The sequence below is a fragment of the Capricornis sumatraensis genome, chromosome 7 (genome assembly GCF_032405125.1).
Source record: "Capricornis sumatraensis isolate serow.1 chromosome 7, serow.2, whole genome shotgun sequence".
Classification (NCBI taxonomy): Eukaryota; Metazoa; Chordata; class Mammalia; order Artiodactyla; family Bovidae; genus Capricornis; species Capricornis sumatraensis.
The window spans coordinates 119,777,338-119,798,549 of NC_091075.1; the positions used below are offsets into that span (position 1 = coordinate 119,777,338).

General features: G+C 60.4%; 1 protein-coding gene across 1 annotated transcript; it reads left to right on the forward strand.

Moving 5' to 3' along the window:
* Positions 1-8,624: 8,624 nt before the first annotated feature.
* Positions 8,625-20,078, forward strand: CPLX1 (complexin 1). The gene is made up of 3 exons (XM_068975652.1): positions 8,625-8,646; positions 13,810-13,985; positions 19,881-20,078. The coding sequence occupies exons 1-3, from the start codon at positions 8,625-8,627 to the stop codon at positions 20,076-20,078; spliced, it is 396 nt and encodes a 131-aa protein (XP_068831753.1).
* Positions 20,079-21,212: the final 1,134 nt, after the last annotated feature.

Consider the following 21,212-nt stretch of genomic DNA (forward strand, 5'->3'; position numbering starts at 1 on the left):
GAAAAGAAGAGAAATGAAAGGCAAAGGAGGGAAGGAAAGATAGATTCAGCTGAATACAGAATTCCAGGGACTAGCAAGAGGAGGTAAGAAGGCCTTCTTGAGTCAACAGTGCAAAGAAATAAAGGAATGAAATAGAATGGGAAGGACTAGAGAGCTCTTCGAGAAAATTGAAGACATCAAGGAAACATTCCATGCAAGGTGGTCACAATAAAGGACAGAAAGAGTAAGGACCTAATGGAAGCAGAAGAGATTAAGAAGAGGTGGTAAGAAATATACCAGAAAGGTCTAAATCACAGGATAGCCATGATGGTGTGGTCACTTGCTGAGAGCCAGACATCCTTGAGTACGAAGTCAAGTGGGCCTTCGGAAACATTACTATGAACAAAGCTAGTGGAGGTGATGGAATTCCAGCTGAGCTATTTCAAATCTTAAAAGATGATGCTGTGAAAGTGCTGCACTCAATATGCCAGCAAATTTGGAACACTCACTAGTGGCCACAGGACTGGAAAAGGTCAGTTTTCATTCCAGTCCCAAAGAAATGCAATGCCAAAGAATGCTCAAACTACCACACAATTGTGCTTATTCCACACGCTAGCAAAGTAATTCTCGAAACCCTTCAAGTTAGGCTTCAGCAGTATGTGAGCTGCGGACTTCCAGGTGTTCAAGCTGGACTGAGAAACAGCAGAGGAGCCAGGCATCATATTGCCAGCACCCACTGGGTCACGGAGAGAGCAGAGGGGCTCCCAAAAAACACCTGCCTCTGCGCCATTGACTGTGCTAGCGCCTTCGACTGTGTGGACTGCAACAGACTGTGGGGAATTCTTAAAGGGATGAAATATCAGACCACCTCGCCTGTCTCTTGAAAAACCTGCATGCAGGTCAAGAAGCACAGTTAGAACTGGTTGGAACGATGGACTGGTTCCACATCGGGAAAGGAGGACGTCAAGGCTGTATACTGTCACCCTGCTCATTTAACTTCTATGCAGAGTACATCATACGAATTGCCAGCCTAGAGGAATCACAAGCTGGAGTCAAGATTGCTGGAAGAAACATCAACAACCTCAGATATGCAGATACACCACCCTTATGGTAGAAAGCGAAGAGGAACTAAAGAGCCTCGTGATGAGGGTTAAAGAGGAGAGAGAAAAAGCTGACTTAAAATTAAACATTCAAAAAGCTAAGATCATGGCATCCAGTCCCATCCAGTCCCATGGCAAATAGATGGGGAAACAGTGGAAACAGTGAGAGACTTTATTTTCTTGGGCTCCAAAATCACTGCAGACGATGACCGCAGCCACGAAATGGAAAGACTTGCTCCTTTTGAAGAAAAGCTATGACACACGGCATATTACAAAGCAGAGACATTACTTTGCCCACAAAGGTCCATCTAATCAAGGCCGTGGTTTTTCCAGTAGTCATGTATGGATGTGAGAGTTGGACTATAAAGAAAGCTGAGCGCCAAAGAATTGAGGCTTTTGAACTGTGGTGTTGGAGGAGATGTGAGAGTCCCTTGGACTGCAAGGAGATCCAGCCAGTCCACCCTAAAGGAGATCAGTCCTGAATACTCATTGGAGGGACTGATGCTGAAGCAGAAGCTCCAATACTTTGGCCACCGGATGGGAAGAACTGACTCATTAGAAAAGCCCCTGATGCTGGGGAAGATTGAAGGCGGGAGGAGAAGGGGGCGACAGAGGATGAGATGGTTGGACGGCATCGCCGGCTCAATGGACATGAGTTTGCGCACACTCTGGGAGACACTGGAGGACAGGGGAGCCTGGCGTGCTGTGGTGCACAGGGTCCCGGAGTCGGACGCTGCTGAGCCGCTGAGGAGCCCGGCCTAGAGGTGCCTGAGGAGGCTCGATGGCTGCCGCATACGGCCCTGGACGGGATCCTGGCCCAGAAAGCGGGCCTCGGGGGGACGTCTCAGAAGCCAGTTACTGCCGTCTGTCGGCGTGGCAGGCGGGCCAGTCTAGCGCCGTGTGAAGGGAGCCGTCGTCCCTGCTGGGGGCTCTGTGTGCTGCCCCATCGCTTTTCTGTAAGCCTAAGTCTGTTCCAAAATGGAAAGTTTATTTTTGAAGGTATGCAAGCGGTTTCACTAGGGATTCCACCAAATAAGGCACAAGTGCGTGAGGAGATGCTCACGTCTGTGGTCAGGAGGGAAGCGCCGTGGCCGCGTCACGGCCCCGGGGGGTATTGGAACCGCAGGGACCGGCGGGAGCCGTGTTGGTGGGCACACAGAGAAGTGGGAGCCCCCGGACACACTGGCGGGCGAGTCACGTCACACAGCTGCCGCGGAGAACAGTCTGCAGTTCCGGGAAAGCAGACCTCCGCTTGCCAGTACCGCTCAGCGCCCACGCCTGTGTGCGCTCGTGAGACACGGAGGGCAGGCGCCCGCAATCGGAGGCGCCCTCGTGCCTGCCACCTGCCGGCGGGACACGGCCTCGCTCGTCCTCGCCGCCCGGGAGGGTGAGGAAGGGCGGGCGGGAGCAAAGCGTCCCCCTGGCGGCCCGCCCCTCCCCACGATCGCCGCCTGTCCTGCGGCTGCCTCTCTCTGGGCTCTGGGCGACACGTGGAGATGGGCAGGCAGAGAAAGGAGTCAGCTGTCTGCTCACCCGTGGGTGGCGTGCTGAGAGGACTTACATGGGGCCACCGGAAACTGAGGGGGCGGACGTGCGTTGCATCCTGACCGTGTGATGCGCTCATGGTCGTGTCCGTCAGAGTTCGTGCTTTGGAGCATGCTCACTGCACCCCCATTAAGCTGTTCTGAAGCCGTCTGTGTCACTGAGGATGGCTGCCACTGGGACGGTTTTCATGTGGACCGAGGCACCCGAGCTCCTGACCGGGCTCCAGGCAGGCCCAGGGAGCGGGCAGTGATGGGCACAGCGGGAGCTTCAGCCCCATGTCCTCGCGGCTGCAGGGAGGAGGCCCTTCAGCCCAGGAGGGCTGGTGCCAGGACCCCACGTCTGGGGTGGGAGCGCCTGGGGACAGCCCAATATCCCTGCTGCTCTGTTAGCATGGGGGTCCGGACAGTGTCCGCACACGCCTACACTGGTCGGACCGCCTTTTACTCCCCAAGATGAGCCCTTCCTGCAGAATCCTGTGAGAAGTGCCAAACTTGGCTCCTGTCTCTCAGCTGTTTGTGTGGGAGCTCGGCCCCACTCAGCCGAATGTGTTTGGCGTCATTCTCGTGCTGATTTCACAAAAATAACTGGGAGGATTTCCCTCTTTTTTCTTTTTCCCTTCCAAGAACAGCCCAAATATCGTCGGAATGATCTGCTTCTTGACTGAAAGAATCCATCTGTGAATTCTTAGACATGGTTCCCAGATTTTGACATTTCTTGAAGAAACTGCTTCATTCAGGTTTTCACGTGTGTGGGCATAGAGGGTACAGGTATCATTTGACCATTCTAATGTCCTCCCAGCTGCAGCCTTTCTCCCAGGTCTCTGCCCTTTCCCTGCCTTCTTGCTCCCGGCAGCCCACCCTGCCACGGCCACACCCGCATCTGAAGCTCCACGTCCTCGGGGCAGGGACTTGCTGTCCCTTGCCTGCCCCTCAGCCGCAGTCCAGGGGTGGGTGCAGGGGGCTGCCCTCACTAGACCCCACCTTACCCGCCAGCTCCCAGAACACAGGGGCTGTGACTTCACCTGCGCTTGCGCCGTTGAAGAGAGCTGCATGTGCGGTGGGGGAGGGTTCTGAGCGCGTGGGTCTGCAGGGTGGGGGGGTCTGCAGGGTGGGGGGTCTGCAGGGTGGGGGGGTCTGCAGGGTGGGGGGGTCTGCAGGGTGGGGTTGTCTTCAGGGTTGGGGGGTCTGCAGGGTGGGGGGGTCTGCAGGGTGGGGTTGTCTTCAGGGTTGGGGAGTCTGCAGGGTGGGGGGGTCTGCAGGGTGGGGGGGTCTGCAGGGTGGGGGGTCTGCAGGGTGGGGGGGTCTGCAGGGTGGGGTTGTCTTCAGGGTTGGGGGGTCTGCAGGGTGGGGGGGTCTGCAGGGTGGGGGGTCTGCAGGGTTGGGGGGTCTGCAGGGTGGGGGGTCTGCAGGCTGGGGGGTCTGCAGGGTGGGGGGGTCTGCAGGGTGGGGGGGTCTGCAGGCTGGGGGGTCTGCAGGGTGGGGGGGTCTGCAGGCTGGGGGGTCTGCAGGCTGGGGGGGTCTGCAGGGTGGGGTTGTCTTCAGGGTTGGGGGGTCTGCAGGGTGGGGGGGTCTGCAGGGTGGGGTTGTCTTCAGGGTTGGGGGGTCTGCAGGGTGGGGGGGTCTGCAGGGTGGGGGGTCTGCAGGGTTGGGGGGTCTGCAGGGTGGGGGGTCTGCAGGCTGGGGGGTCTGCAGGGTGGGGGGGTCTGCAGGGTGGGGTTGTCTTCAGGGTTGGGGGTCTGCAGGGTTGGGGGGTCTGCAGGGTGGGGGGGTCTGCAGGGTGGGGGTTGTCTTCAGGGTTGGGGGGTCTGCAGGGTGGGGGGGTCTGCAGGGTGGGGGGGTCTGCAGGGTGGGGGTTGTCTTCAGGGTTGGGGGATCTGCAGGGTGGGGGGGTCTGCAGGGTGGGGGGGTCTGCAGGGTGGGGTTGTCTTCAGGGTTGGGGGGTCTGCAGGGTGGCGGGGTCTGCAGGGTGGGGTTGTCTTCAGGGTTGGGGGGTCTGCAGGGTGGGGTTGTCTTCAGGGTGGGGGGTCTGCAGGGTGGGGGGGTCTGCAGGGTGGGGGTTGTCTTCAGGGTTGGGGGGTCTGCAGGGTGGTGGGGTCTGCAGGGTGGGGGGTCTGCAGGGTGGGGGGTCTGCAGGGTGGGGTTTGTCTTCAGGGTTGGGGGGGTCTGCAGGTTTGGGGGAATCTGCAGGGTTGGGGGGATCTGCAGGCTGGGGGGTCTGCAGGCTGGGGGGTCTGCAGGGTGGGGCTTAGCTGCAGGGTGGGGGGCCCTGCTCCCAGGTTCCCTGCTCTCCTGCTGTTTGCCCGAGGCTTTCAGACGCTCGGTGTCATTCCTGTGAATACTCTGAAATTGTGTTCAGGTTGCTTCTGCAGCCTGATATTCCTTTTGAGACGTGGCATTATGAATCAGTTTAAATTTATACTTCCCTTTTTTTATCGTGATAAAACATGCACCGCATAAAATCTGCCATTTTAGGTATTCCTAAGCGCACGCTTCGGTGGCGTTACCTACATTCCCGTTGCCGAGCAGCCACCACAGCCATCCACTCCAGAACTTCTCCGTCTTCCCAGACTGAACCCTGTCCCCACTAAACGCTGACTCCCTGGCCGCCGGCCCCCGGCACCCCTCTCCTTTCTGTCTCTGAGTTTGCCTGCTTTAGGGCCCTTGTATAAGTGGAGTTGGGCAAGTCTGTCTGTCGTATCTGGTATGTGTCCTTCAGCGTGGTGTCCTCAGTGCATTGTGCTGTGACGTGCAGCGGAATCTCATCCCCGTTCAGGGGTGAGCAGTGCCCAACGTGCGGGTAGGCCGCGTCGCGTTTGCCCCTCACCTGTGGGTGGGCGCTCCGTTGTGTCCGCCTTTGGTTGCAGTGACGCTGCTGCTGTGAGCACGGGGCGCGCGCGTCTCCGGCCTGCAGCTCTTCTGGGTTTATACCCGGGAGTGGCTTTGCTGCGCCCTGTGGCAGCTCTGAGTTTGATCTCTGAGGACGCTCCGCACTGCTCTCCAGCAGCTGCTCCGCTTCATGCACCCTCAACAGCGCACAGGCCCAGGCGCTCCAGGTCCCGGCCAGCGCTCGCTGCTTCCTGGGACGGTTCGGGTTTGGTGTGTGTTTTAAGTGAGGGCCGCTCCAGTTGTGTGAGGCGGCTGCTCGTCATGATGCGGACGAACATCTGGCTGCCCTTGGTGAACATTCCACGAGAGTCTGGAAAAAACATGGGCTGGTTTTTGTTTGTTTGTTGAGGATTTCGGTTTGGTATGAACCTGGTTTGTAACTTGCCTTTCTTTTTCTGTCTTTAGACAATCAGTGAAGAAGTGTCTAAAGCCACACATAGGCCTTTTTCTCCTCGTCCGCACTGGGCCCTCGTAATGCATGGCGCTCCTCCCGCTCGCAGGCCCCTGGGACCCCTGACATGGGGCACCGGGCCTGCGTGGCCGTTCTCCCGAGATGGAGCCTCGTGTCCCACCGTCTGCTGGGGCCGCGGCCGAAACAAAGCAGCCAGTCAGCAGCCACGGGCAGTGGCTCCCCAGGGAGGGATATGGCTTGTTGGGAGGAGGTAGGAGGAGGCCAGTGGGTGGACGGGTGGGCGGGCCCTGAAGGGGCTTAAGAGTGTGCCTATCGGCCTGTGCCGCCAGGAGCACGCCTCCCACAGACCCTGGGGCACCTTCCTGGGCTCCCCACTTAAAGCGTCTCCAGTCAGTGACCGCCTTGCTGTCCCTGGGACCACGGCAGAGACAGTTTCTATCCTAAAGGGACCTGGATCAGCTCTCCTCTGACGTCCGATCTGCTGCATGAAGCTTAACTTTGTGCCGACCCCCAAGGGAGGAAGACTGCGGCGTTTCCGTGGCAGCGTGAACAGGCTGCACCTGGTCCTGCGGTGACATGGGAGGAGCTGGCCCTTCCTGACGCGCCTTCCCTGGGCCCCCAGGGTCTCGAGCGTCTGTGCAGAGCGTCACTTTTAGGGAGGAGCAGGAGCCCTAGGGTTCCTTTTCTTTTAATCTTTGTCTGTCTTTGGCTGGGATGGGTCTCCTGTGATGTGTGAGCTTCTCCAGCTGCAGCAAGTGGGGGCGCCTCGTCCCTGCAGCACACGGGCTGCTCGTGGCGGCTCCCATGGCGGCTTCTCGTGGCGTCTGCTCGTGGCGGCTCCCGTGGTGTCTGCTCGTGGTGTCTGCTCGTGGCGACTCCCATGGTGGCTGCTCGTGGCGGCTCCCGTGGTGTCTGCTCGTGGTGTCTGCTCGTGGCGGCTCCCGTGGTGGCTGCTCGTGGCGGCTCCCGTGGTGTCTGCTCGTGGTGTCTGCTCGTGGCGGCTCCCATGGCGGCTCCTGTGGCGGCTGCTCGTGGTGGCTCTCAGGCTGAGTTGCTCTGTGGCCTGTGGGATCTTCTGGGATTGGGGATCAAACCCATGTCTCCTGCATCGGCAGGCGGGTTCTTACCTACTGCTCCACCAGGGAAGCCCACCATAGAGTAGAGCGTACTCCTGAGTGCTTTTTATGTTTATATAATTACTGTAAGTGGACCACTGTCTCCATTGATGCTTCCAGCTTGTTTCTGATACACGAGGTGAAGTTTTAAATTAATTTTTATCCATAAATACTGCACTTACCATCCTGCCACTTTCTGTGATTAGTTTTGGTGGGTTTTCACTGGCATGTCATGAGTTTCTCTGGGCTTCCCTTGTAGCCCAGTTGGTAAAGAATCTGCCTGCAGTACAGGAGACCCGGGTTCGATCCCTGGGTTGGGGAGAGCCTCTGGAGAAGGAAATGGCAACCCACTCCAGTATCCTTGCCTGGAAAATCTCATGGACAGGGGAGCCTGGTGGGCTGCAGTCCATGGGGTTGCAAAGAGTCGAGCATGACTGAGTGACTAACACTCACTTACATGATCACGTCACTGGCAAAAGAGGTGGGTGAGGGGAGGGAGAGAATTCCATCTCTTTTTATGGTGCAATACTCCTTGGTTTATTTCTTCCGAGACTTGGTCAACCCTTCAAAGCAACGCTGGCCATTTGCAGGAGGCCTGTGTGCGCTGCTGATTTCACGGGAGCAGGTTCATCTACTCACCTTGTCTGTTTTCTTCTGTAGATACAGCTATTGTTTTTATTAATCCTCTCTGCCTTGTTTTGGGTTGTTTATTGTTTTACTTATTTAAAGGTAATAATGAAGTTCCTAAACTTTCTCTTTTTCATCTTTAAAATTAAAGGTTATCGTTTTTCCTCCAAAACCAGCTTTAGCCGTGGATCCCAAGTTTAGACAGAAAGTGCTTATTTGTCTTTGCTTTCTAAGAGTTTTCACAATTTCAGCTTTTATTTCCTCTTCAACTTAAGGGTTAATTAAGTACGTATTTCTAAAACTCAGCTTTACAAAGTTGTGGATCTGGCCATCTTTTCAGTATCTGTAACCTGACCGGGCGATGGCTGGGGAAGACGCTTTGCACACCAGCTCCTGTTGGTCATTTGCCAGGCTTGCCCCTCGGTTTCGCTGCGACGTGGTTGACGCTGGCTGAGCACTGCCCGAGACCGGGCGGTGCCCTGGGTTCTGACTGTGGCATGGTCCTTTGCGGCCTCGGCCCAGCACTGGGCCCAGGAACCCCTGATGCGCTTGTGGTCCCCATACACCAGTTCGCACTTCTGTTTATATAAATGAAATCATATAACTTGTGCCTGGCTGTTCATACTCCATAGAGGTTGTGAGACTCCTCCTTGTGGCCGAGAACCTCGGTGTCCCTGGACGGACGGCCTGGCCTCCGCGTCCATTCGCTTGCTGATGGGTGTTGAGGGGCCTCTTGTCTGGGCTCCTGCAGATCGGGCCACCCGTGCATGTGAACCGACGTCTCTGCTTCTCTGGGCAAACGCCAAGGAGTGGGATTGCTGGGTCACCGGGGCGATGCGCGTTTAATCGTAGGAAACAGCCCGACTGTCTTCCAGCTGCCGCACCAGCAGCAGCCCACCGGGGGCGGGCTAGGGTCCTGGCTCCTCCCTGGCCTCCCCGCACGTGCTGTGTTCAGTCCAGGATGCTCAAGCGGGCGCCTGGCGGTCTCGCCCCTGAGTTCGGTTTCATCCTGTTGGTCAGCTCTTTGTAGAGCACATCTTTTCAGGCGCTTACTTGCCATCTGCATCTCTTCTCTGGTAAAGTGTCTGCTCAGATCTGTTGTCTGTTTTTAAAATCAGGTGGTCTGTGTACTTATCCTTGGATTGTAAGAGTTCTTTACTGGGCATAAGGCTTTATCAGACCAGTGGTCTGCAGATATATTCTCTCAGCCTTGCCTTTTTTATTTTCTTCTTTTTTTTTTTTTTAGCAGTGTCTTATGAACAAAATTTTTTGTTGATGAAGTCGAATCCATCATTTTTTTCTTTTAAGGCTCACGCATTTTTGCCACTTCTGTAAGAAATTTCTGCCTAAGCCAAAGTCACAAAGATTTCTCTCTTATGCTCTCTTCTTGACACTTTATATTTTTCTCTTTCCCATTAGGGCTGTCACTGAGCTTTTTAGGAGGTGTGAGGCTCGAGCAGACATTCGTGTGTTTGCTTGTTTGCGGAGGAATCCCGCATTGTTTCAGTGCTGCTTCTGCAGAGACTGGCCTTTCTTCACAATTAGCTCCACGGCTTTGTCAGAAACCCACCTGAACGCACACTAGTGGGTTTATTTCTGGACCATCTGTCCTGCTCCGTGGGTCCACACGTCCAGGCGCCTGTCGACACTGCGCGCTCTCGACTGCAGTGGGCCTTGGAAACAGGAAGGGTAGGGCCTCTAAGCTGTTCTCGTGCAAAACTGTTTTGTCTATTCTAGGCCTTTTGCCATTTCCATACAAAGTTTAGAATCAGCCGGTAGGTTTGCTCAAAAAGCCTATTTGCATTTTGTTTGGGATTGCATTGAATCCGTAGATCAATCTAGGGAAAATTGACATCACAGTGATGCTGAGTCCGTGAACGTGGGGTCTCTCTCTATTTATTTAGGTCTTTTTAAATTTCTCTCAACAATTCTGTAGACTTAGGTAAAACAGGCTTCCACATCTACTAAAAATGTAGTCACAGATATTTTACGGTTTCCTCAGAATTGCTGATGGAATTGTTTTTCAGACTCATTTCCCACTTGTCAGCTGCTAGCACACAGCAGCCCCTTTGTTTGGTGTTCATCAGTCTTGTGAGCCTTCTCGCTCTAGCATGGCTTTGCAGACTCCAACTTTTCTACGCGGTTCATGTTATTTGTTAAAAAAGAGTTTACTCCTTCCTTTTCAGTCTTTATGCTTCTGTGTCTTTTCTTGTCTTAGTCCAACAGCCAGGCCCTCCGGTAAAAGGGGACTGTGATGTCCTTTGCTTATCAGTGAGCTGAGGCAAGGATTCAGTGTTTCACGTGGACCATGATGTTAGCTGAAGGGACTGCTAAGGTTTTGTTTGCGGCTGAGTACATGATGCATAGCTGTTAAATGTTTAAAACTCGTTATTTGCCAAGTATTCAGTGGGCGCCTGCCTTGTGTCTGGCACCATTCCAGTCATAGGGAGGACAGCCCCGTGCTGGTCAGGATCCCTGCTCTCCTGGCGCCGACCTTCTGTTGGCAGAGGCTGACAATAAAGGAGCCAAAAAGCGTGTCCAGTCACTTTAGGTAACAGCGTCTGCTGACTGAGGGTGAGAGGGCTGCTTATCTTTGCCCACTTTTATTTTGGGTTGATGTTCAGGCTGATAACTAATAAGTCTGTGGTGTTATGCGAGTCGAGGTTCGTGCTTCCCCAGAGGAGCTCACTGACCCCGGGAGGGGGCTCCCTTCTCAGGTTCCGAGGCCCTCCGCCACTGGCAACGTTTGCGGCCCGCGTCTGCGTGTCTGTGTCTGCAGGCGGCCTGTCCACTCAGACCACCTGGCCTCCTTCCACTGTAGCGCTGCGCTCTGTCCCCAACATGGCCCACTGCGGCGGGGGTGGGGTGGCCCACCTCCTCCTGCTTCTCCCTCGAGGTGTCTCCTGGCCAGGGCCTTTGTGAACACTGTTCTAGAGAGCTCGCTCTAGTTGTTGGGTTTGTGCATAACCTGCCCACCCAAATATGGGAGCTGCTCCAGGGAGAAAAGTGCCCGCGTCTCATCCTGCACTGAAGTCGTCCCCAGGGGCTTTACCTGACTGTCGAGGGGGGTGATTGGCTACCCCCACCCTGGCACTCCCCTGCCGAGTCACCCAGGCAACCGAGGCTCAGACAAGAGTGAGGGATGGATGGCATCGGCTCCTGCACCCCGCAGCCCTACGTGGCCAGCACGGCCTGGATTCGGGAGGCTCGGGCTGCGGCTGTCCGTCTGGGCCTTGAGTGCGACTGCATGGGACAGCTCACCTGCAAACGCTGTCAAGGCGGCGTGCGGGCACCACATGGAGGCAGGATCGGGGCCACGGGCAGAGAGCACAGGGGGGCCCGACATCGGTGCTGGCGCGGTCTCACCACGGTGGGGTGACTTCTGGCCTCCTGCCCCTGGCCTGGGAGAGGCCACCAGCCTCCCGGAGCACCCTTGGTTTGCTGGAGCGCTGCCCTGAGCCTTCTCTGTCTCCTGGGCAGGTGGTGCGGACCAGCCCAGAGCTGCAGTGGGGGCAGGGCCAGTTCGCCTGGTACGCAGAGCTCAGCACACAGCTGGTGCTCAGTAAGTGCCTGTGTGATCACTAGGCCTAGAGCGCACACGGTGCGTTGGAGGAGCAGGCTTAGGGACCCGAATCACCCAGTCGGTGTGGCCCCTCCAGCCCCCACCGCAGCCTCCACGCGTTTTCCGTCAGAAGAGAGATGCGGGCAAGACTGTTCACGCCTCTGCCCTCGACGCCAGTCCTTCCCATGCAGGAGAGGGCTGTCAGTCACTCTCACGTTAGCGTGAGTGAGCTCGGTCAAGAGGGGAGACTCGTGTAAAAGCCGCCCAACAATGCTGTGGTGCCCCCTCTGCCAAGGAGGCTGGGAAGGCTGCCCTGCCCGGCCACTCCCACCGCCCCCACCAGCACCGCCGCCTGTCCTGGGGGCTGAGAGCAGCGAGTCTGCGGCTCGGCTCTGCTCCTGACCCAGTTTCCCTCCAGCCACCGGCAGACAGTCTTCTTTGCAGAATTTGCAGACGTGGGTGGAAACTGACGCGAGGCTCCTGGTTTCTGTTCGCATCTGGAGCTGTGCCGTCGGCCGAGCCCCAGCCGGGCGGGCTCCCTGCCCCCACAGTGACCCCATGACCCGGCAGTAGTCTCAGCAGCTGGGAAGGCTAGCCCGACAGACATTTAGATTTCAGCTCGGGGCACTCGACGGAGCGCCGCCCCCTTCCCACCACCAGGCTCCTTTTGCCCACGGGGGTGGGGGTGGAGACCCGCAGGTGTCTGCAGGCCAGAGTCTCTCCTAGTTCTGAGCTGCGTGGACCTGTGCAGCCTCAGAGCAGAACAGGAGCCCCCGTACCCAGGACAGTGCCCTGGAGCTTTGGGACACCGGGATAAATCAGAGAGGGTGGGACAGGGCTGGAGGGGGGCACCTCTGGATATGGGTGGTGGGTGGCGGAGTCAGACCCCCCTCACTCCCGGGCTGTGGACTAAGCCAGCCTCCGGCTGTGCCTGGGAGGGGCCATCCCGGGATGAGAGGACAGAGTGGGCCTGGCAGAGACCAGACAGCCCGGGCCAGGGGCCCCTCGGAACGCGGGCTGGTTCCCAGGGAGCACACGGGGCTCGCTCCTGCTGGCAGCGTGCAATGCGCAGGGCGCTCCTGCAGGGCCGGCCGCCCGGCCTGAGACCGGCTGACCTGCAGCGCTGACCGCTGTGCCCTCTCCCTGCAGTGTCCCTGCGTCGGGGGCGCTCCAGCTGTAATTACACGTCTCTGTCCCGGGGCTGAGCCACAGGGGCGTCCGAGGAGGCGTTTGTTGTCGCCTGTGAATCAGGCGCGCATGAGGAAAGTGGCTGTTGGCGGGGCAAATTAGGGCCTTGAGGCTGCCACCCGCGGCCGCCAGCAGTTCCGGGCCAGGGCCACACAGCCACACACTCAGCCACCCCACCAGCTGCACCGGGGACCCAGGCAGCACACACAGCATACAACCACACAGACACACACACAGCCACCCACACACACAGAACCGCCCCCCACCACACACAGACAACCACACACAGGCACACACAGAGACGCACACAGAGCCACCAACAGACACACACAATAGCCCACACACACAGAGCCACCCCCGACAACACACAACCACACACAGACACACCACACAACCAACCACACACAGGCAACAAACACAACCGCATACATACACAACCACAGGCACACACAGAGCCACCCCCCCACACAGAGCCGCCCCCCACCACACACAGACAGCCACACACACACGACACACACATAACCACACACTGGCACATACAACCACCCACAGGCACACACACACTATCACACACAACCACAGACACACATGTCGACCCCCACAAACCACCACAATCACCTACAGATACACAAACACAACCACACACACAACCACACACAGGTGTACACACATACAACTACATGCAGACACACAGCAACCACATACAGTAACACAAACACAACCACACACAAAACCACAGACACACAGCCACGGACATGCACACAACCACCCACAGAAACACACACACAACCGCCCACAGGCACACAAACACAACCACACACACAAAGCCACAGACATGCACACAACCACCCACACACACACACAACTACATGCAGACACACACAACCACACACAGGCACACAAACAACCACATACACAAAACCACACACACAGCCACAGCCACACACAGCCACCCATAGAAACACACCACGAGACACACACACACAACCACTCACAGACACACAGCTACCCACAGGCACACACACATACAACCACCCACACACACACAACCACAGACACACACACAACCACCCACAGGCACACAAAGACTATCACACACAACCACAGACACAACCACACACAAAGCCACAGGCATGCACACAACCACCCATAGACACACAACCACACACACACAACTACATGCAGACACACACAACAACCACATACACAAAACCACACACATCACACACGGAACCGCAGCACCGAGGCCTGCAGGAGCCCTCGTGCAGTCGCACCCCGACAGCCACAGCCTCCTGCGACCCACACTGGAGGCCGCCGCCCTGCTGGACCAGCGCGGCCGCCGGCGCAGGGCAAGGAGAAGCCGGGCCTGGCCTGACTCCCGCCTTCCTGTGCCCAGGGGCCACCAAGGACATGGGCAAGATGCTCGGGGGCGACGAGGAGAAGGACCCTGACGCCGCCAAGAAGGAGGAGGAGCGGCGGGAGGCGCTGCGGCAGGAGGAGGAGGAGCGCAAGGCCAAGTACGCCAAGATGGAGGCGGAGCGCGAGGCCGTGCGGCAGGGCATCCGCGACAAGGTGGGCGCGGCGGCGCGCTCGGCACCGTGCCCCTGCCGCGCGGGCGACGGGGACGGCGGCGGGACGGGCTGGCGGGTGCTGCCTGCGGGAGGGCTGAGCGAAGCCGGGCTGGGCCGCTGCCCGCCCTCCTCCGAGGCTCGCAGAACTGACCTCGGGGAGGGCCCCCCGGGGAGGGGCGGGCGGGTGAGATCCCGCGTCCCAGCGCGCACGTCTGCACACGCTCACCGGGCCTGGGGCTCGCCCTGCGGTCCGAGTCCTTCTGGCTCCGGTGGCGGGGGCTGGACCCCTCCTCCCAGGATCCCGGGCTGGCGTGCTGGCTTCTGTAGGACAAGCTCCCGTGGCTGCCCCCGGGACTGCCCCCAGGGGCTTGGAGGGCAGGCCCTTCTGGAGAGGAGAGGCAGGGCGGCCAGGGGCTGGCCCACGGGCGGGCTGCAGGTGGGTGAATCGTCCTGGGCTGGAGGATGTCCCTGACCCCGCCCGGGTGGGCCTTAGGCCCCTGAGGTGAATGACAGGGTGTTGGGGGGCAGGTCTGTGGCTGTGTGGGCTGGCTGGGTGTGGGCTGGGAGCTGGAGGTCATCTTTCCAGAACCCTCTGGCACCTTCCTCTATGTGCACGGCATGCGCACACACCCGGCCGGGACCCGAGGCCAGAGCAGGGGCAGACATGGGAGGCTGTCAGCTGCGGGCCCCAGGGGCCTGTCCACTGCCCACCCTCAGGTGCCCACCCAGCTGTGGGTTGGAAGGGCAGGCATGGGGCAGCTGCTCCTGCCTTCTCCAGGGTGGGCCAGCCTGCAGGCCAGGTGGAGAAGCAAGGGCCCTCCCCAGGGCCCCACGACATCCTGAAGCACGTGGCCTCCCATGGTCCACAGCGTCTTGGGCCTTGAGCACCACTCTTGGGCCCACACGGGCCAGGCCTCTCCACCCAGAGACCTGGGAGGGGGACTCAGTTTGGGGGTGCTGCCTCTCAATTCTGTCCTGCTCCCCCGACACTCCCATCTCTGGGCCCTGAGGCAAGTGTTTCCAGACACTGGATGAAGCCTGTGGGAGGGGACCGGGCATGGGCAGAGGGGTCCTCCAGAGGGCGTCTCCACAGTCCCCAGCCCCTCCCTCCTGCCTGGTTCGCAGGGCCTCTGCCTGACACAGAAGCTGCGATGCGGACACAGGCGGGCGCCTGCAGGTCTCTGGGCCCACGGGGCCCCCACGCTGATGGGGGGTGGGGTGCACCCTGGTGTCCCATCACTGGTCACTGGACACCTTTCTGCAGAAAGTTCACGTTGATTGTGCTGGGGCAGCAGCTCATGAGACCCTCACCCCCAGGACCAATCTTAAGACTTTCAGAGCCTTTCGGGGAAGAGCCAGGAAGAGCACACAGACAGCAGAGAGGGAGGCAGCCACGGGCGGGGAGCGGCCAGCAGGCAGAGACGGCTCAGGCATTCTGCCTGAGATAGGAAGTCCCTCCTGCCCCTCCCCTCCTCAGACTGTCCAGCGGCCCCATCTCCCTGGGGCTGCCCCAGGGGCATGGGGACACTGCCCCTCAGGGCTCCCACTGCCCCAGGGCCTTTGCTTGGCTGCTGCCCTCCGGGGCTCCCTGAGGCTCCGCCGCCCTGTCCCCTCTGCGCTCCGCACCTGCCTTCATCTGGGAGCATGCCTGTGCACTCAGTTGTGTCCAGCTCTCTGCGATCCCGCCAGGCTCCTCTGTCCATGGGATTCTCCAGGCAAGAATACCAGAGTGGGTTGCCTTTTCCTCCTCCAGGGATCTTCCCGACCCAGGGATCAGCCTCAGTCTCCTGTGTCCTCCTGCTTTGGCAGGCAGACTCTTCACCGCTGAGCCACCTGAGAAGCCCCCCTCCTCTGACACACACTTCTTACTGGTTTGCTGTTCACTGTCCATCCCCTGCAGGGAGGGCAGGAACTCTGACTGCACTTGGGCCCTTGTATGCTGAGCAAACGAGTGAGTGAGTGAACAGGCATCAGCTCCAGCGCCCTTTTCTTCCTCAGGGAACCGAGTGGGACTCACAAGTCACAAAGTGAGTCCCAGTGAAAATGGAGGGTGTGTCCCCACCCTGAGGGCAGCTCCATGGGAGGCCAGGGGGCAGGGCGACCCTCACCACCCCCACCCTCAGGATCCCAGCTTCCAGGGCGACCACACGGAAGGCTGCAGCCTTTGGCAGAGCCCCAAGGCCCCCTAGCCTGGTGCCCCGGGGGTCACTTGGACAGTGGTCCTGCTTCCCCAGACGAGCATCACCCCCATCTGGGACCCCCGTGGGTGGGCTGAGTGCCTTTGCTTCTGAACTGCCTCCACAGACCCCAGGCCGCTTCTGGACCCTGGCAGTCCCCAGACCCACCGCGGCTCCATCAGCCACGGTGGACGGTCTCCCTGCTGGGCCCAGGCCTCCTTCCTGGGCACGTCCAGGGTCTGGTCTCACCTGCCCATGGGGCACGATGGTGTCTGCTGAATTCAGTTGCTTGGCCAGGGGTCAGAGCTGGGCCCCACCCCACGCAGGGGCTGGGGCTGCAGTTTCCTTACCAGCCCAAGCACAGCTTCTGCGATCAGAGGATGAGGCGGGACGAGGGGGCCAGGGCTTGGTCCTTGGGGGGCAGCCTGCAGGGAAGGTGTGGTGTGTTGGGGAGCATGCTGACACACGCAGCTGAGTCTGACAGGTGGGGGCCGGGCCTGTCGGTGTTCAGGGGAGACAGGCTGATGATGAGTGCCCCCATTCATGGGTCGGAGGCAGCTCAGGGTCTGATGCACTCTGGATGTTAGAGCCCCAAAGCCCCAGGTCCTCACAGCCTCAGTGTTGGTCTCCAAGAATTTGGTTACCTTCTTCAAGGAGCCTCCAGCTCAACAGAGAGGAGCTCACTCTGCCCACAAGACCCTAGAGGTGGACAGCGCGGCTGTGGAAGGACAGGCTGCCCCGGCCATCCAGGGTGGGGGTCACCACTGCCCTCTCTCCCCAGACATCCTGACGATGAGCTCAGCGCCTGGAGCCCCTACCCACCGACGAAGCCCCCCATCACGTCCCCTGGCCCTGCCTGGTCCCCCGTGGCCGCAGAGCCCTTCTGAACCTGGCCTTCCAAGGTGACCCCCTCCCGCCCACCTGCCCCCACAGGTGGGACCCCTGACCTTTTGGGGTGGTTCCCCCAATGGCCCTCGCTGGCCCCCAGGCCCCAGACCCACTTCCTGCAGCCCCTTCCTGGTGTCTGGGGTGGGGTGCCCCATGCCCCCACCCCTGACCTCACAAGACTGGTCAAGGAAGAGAGTGGGGGTCCCTCACACGGAGGCTGAGGGGTCAGGCCAGGCCGTGTGCCCCGGCTCCCTGGCGGAACCTCATCTGCATCCGGGCTCCTGGCCTCTGCGGGCTGGTGGGTGGTGCCTCCCCCCACCCCACGCCCGCCGGCCCGCGCGTGATGATGTCATGACACACTGCGCCTGCGCGTAATGACGTCATGACATACTGCGCGGGTCCAGGTCGGGGGAGACTGGCCGCATGTGTCATCTGGCCCCCGGTTCGTGGTCTGCACCTCCGCCTTCTGGTTTACACTGCGGCCATCGGCGACTCTGAGCCAGAACCACCCTCCAGCAAGCGCTGGGCTGGCGGGTCCTGGTCAACCCGGCCCCCCTGGCCCAGGTTTGCGCTGAGAGTAACAGGTGTGGGCACATTGCTGACTCTGCCCGTTAGGGAGCACTGCTTTGCCCAGGGCGCTGGCAGCCTGGGCTCCCTCCGGGCCTCAGTGGTACTGTCTCAGTGGTTGAGGAGGATGGAGGGAAGGGGTTGGGCTGGGGGAGCTGGGGGAGGGGTGGGGTTTCAAACAGGCGCTCAGCCAGACCACATCAAAGCCAGGCCCTGGGAGCGACCCCAAAGAGTAAGGTGGCCCTCAGGTCTGCCCAGAGTGGCTTAGGGTCAGAATGGCTTTTAGCCTCAGTGGAGCGACTGGCTTGGGGCCCGGGGTCTCCTTCCTGGACCCTAGAGGGGAGGACCGTGACACAGGCCGCTCCCTGACCGCCTGCCTGCCCACACACCCTGTGTTCCTGCCCTTACGTGTGTGTCCCCTTGTCACCCGCCTGTTCCGCCAGCATCACGTGCTCCCCTGAGCGCGTGTGTGCACCTTTGCTGAGTGTGTGGGGGGGCTTTGGCCACCACGGCCTCCTAGGTCCAGCGCACATGCCTGCGCCCCAGTTGGGGACAGACGTCCTGCGGCTGCAGGAACTGCTGGACTCTGTGGCTCTGGCTGGAGGGGAGCTCTCTCTGGTCTGGCCTAATTCCTGGCGGTGTGCCTCTCCGCCCCGCGCGTCCCTCCCCGAGTCAGGGCACCGCCCTCTGTGGTGACCCAGGAAGAGGGATGTGCCGCTTGGAGTGGCTGCAGCCTGGCTGGCCCGTTGACTCTGCCCTGGGCTGACCTGGCGTCCGTGCTCAGTGGGGAGGCCCTCTTGGTCAGTTGCCCTGAGCCCTCCCCCCACCCCAGAGACCCTTCCCAAGCTCCTGACTTGTCCAGGGTTCAGAGGGGCCTTTAGACCACTAGGGCCCCTGCTGAGGAGGGTGGCCAGACCCCTTACCCCTCCTTCCTCAGTGCCCAAGGGCCCCACGCTGTAGTCTGGTCACTGCGGCCAGGAGCCCGGCTTCCTCCTCTTAGATTCTGCTGAAGAGCCCTTGCCCCCCACCCTGCCTGAAGCCCCCCACAACCTCGAGGGAGGAGATAATGGGTGCAGAGCAAGCCACCCCCCTAATCTGGAAGCAGAGCGAAGGGTCTTCTTGAGGACCAGGGTGCCCCCTCCACTGCCCTCCGCTTCCTTCAGGAGGAGCTGGTGAGGAGAGATGAGCGGGCCTGGGGACCCTTCCCGGGGCCAGCAGCCCTGTGTGGCGTGCTTCCTGGCACTCTCTCTTCGCCAGCATCAAAGCCTCTGCTTCCGGACATTCCATATTGTGTAACCTGGGACCTCAGACCTGACCAAGGCGCCCCCTCAGCTCGGGTGGGTCCTGAACTCTGTCCCCAGCCCATCAGGCCAGCATGGCCCCACCTGGTCCCACCAGTCCGAGGGGAGGAAGTCTTGCCCTGGTCTCGTGGCCTCCTCACAGGCTTCAGGGCTTTTGTTGGTCCAGGAGGGCTGCTGAGGGTGCTGAGGGGCCTTGGGGTGAGGTGTTAGTCTCCTAGAAATTAATTTTCTTGGTGCTGGAGGCTAGCAGTCCCAAATCAAGATGTTGGCAGGACTGTTCTCCCTCTGAAACCTGTAGGCGAGAATCCCCTCTTAGTTTCTGGGGGCTTCTGGCATTGTTTGTGTCCTTGGCTGGTGGCAAGGTGGTTCCCAAGGCTTTACGTTTTCTTTTTCTACTCTGTGTGTACTTTTCTTTTACAGAGAAGCTCTGGGTTTAGAGTGCAGGGAGGGCTTCTCTCTATTCTTACCTTAATTACACCTGCAGAGACCCTGTTTCCAAACAAGGTCACATGCTGAGGTTCCAGGTGACATGAATTTGGGGCGACTCCTTTCCATCTGAGGGGAGATTTTGGAAAGGGTTGGGGACAGAGAGATACGCAGGAAACCAGAACTGGGGGCGCTCGGCGGTGCCCAGGGGCGTTGCAGAGGGCACACCTAGGTAGGGTTCGAGGACACCCACCTGGAAGTGACCGCGGGACACGGGGCGAGCAGAGTGCCCCTCCGGGGGCTGGGGCTTCTTGGCGGCATCCGAGGATGCTTGGCATAAAAGTGTGGCTTCAAGTCACCGGACGGAGGATCTGGGCCCCGTGGGGCAGGGCTGACACCGCCCGGGTCCCCGGGAGGCGGGGCCGCAGGAGGGCGGGGCCCGGGCCGGAGGGTGGCCTCGCCCCGTCAGGCACCATCCCGGGCGCGCGGGCGGGGCGGGGTCGGGGCCCGCGCGCTGACCCGCCGCCCTCCCCGCAGTACGGCATCAAGAAGAAGGAGGAGCGCGAGGCCGAGGCCCAGGCCGCCCTGGAGGCCAACTCGGAGGGCAGCCTGACGAGGCCCAAGAAGGCCATCCCGCCGGGCTGCGGGGACGCGGCGGAGGAGGAGGACGAGAGCATCCTGGACACGGTCATCAAGTACCTGCCTGGGCCGCTGCAGGACATTTTCAAGAAGTAGCGCCCGGGCTGAACAGCAGCCCGCCCCGCGCCCACCCCGGTCCCGCCCTCCGCGAGGCCCCCGAAGAGCCGCCGGGAGCAGAACGCAGCCCCCCACGCCGATATAAGCCATAGCCCTAGGTCCATCCGCCCCGTTGCCCCCTCGCGCCTCGGGAGTCTCCGCCCACCTCGCAGCCCACCCGCTCCCAGAGCCGCCCCCGCCACCGACGGAGGCGCGCCCGGCCCCCCGCGGCTGCTGCCTTCTGTGCCCTTCGGGCAGCGGGCGCCCTGGACTCGCCCCCGGACCCCGGAAGCCCCTCTCGCTCCGCCCGCTCCGCCCACCCAGCAGCGCCCACGGCCAGGACCACCGCAAGGGTCCGCGTTGGTGGGCGCCTGCTGAGCCCGACTCAGGAGCACAGCCATAGTAGGGGGTGCGCTTGGGAGCCCGGGCGGGGGTGGGGGGCGAGCCGCAGGCGCCTGGGGCTCCCCCCGCAGGCTTCGGCCGGGACGCCCGGCCTAAGCTCCCCACCCCTCACGCTCGGGTTGCTGAGCCTGCCTGTCCTGGTGGCCTGGCTGCCGCCGCTCTCCATGTCGCCCTTATCCTCTTCATCCGCCTGTCTGTCCCGGCCGAAGCCTCTGGAAGGCTGAGCTTCGGGGCCGGTTCTCGCAAAGGGAGGCAAAGCAATAGGCTGGGAGACCCTCTCTGACCTCTCTCCCCGCCACCCCAGAGTCCGCGGGCCCAGGGAACCCATCCCTTTCCCTGGCCGCTGCCTCCTGTCCCTCCGAGGCTGCTGGGGCTGGGGGTGCGTGCAGCCTCTGGGCACCCGCAGCTTCACTCAGAACAGGGAGGCGGCCCGGAGCCCGGGGCCGAGCGCTGCGCGCCGGCCGGACTGTGTAGCCCGGAAGACCAGCCCCGACCCTCAGCCGCCTCCGCCCTGCAGGCCCTCGAGGGGGCGTCCCAGCCGCCCGCCCAGCCGGCTCCCCAGAAGCGGCCGTGGGCCTCCCAGCGCTCCCCCGCCCTCCTCCTTTAATTTGCATCACAATATGTTGAATCTCAGGTAAATGAGGTCTTCTGTCTGTGAGGAGTTTTATCTTGACAGAAAGCTTGTCACCTGGGTCCCCAGGGCCCTTTCTGTCCACAGAAATGTTCATCCTG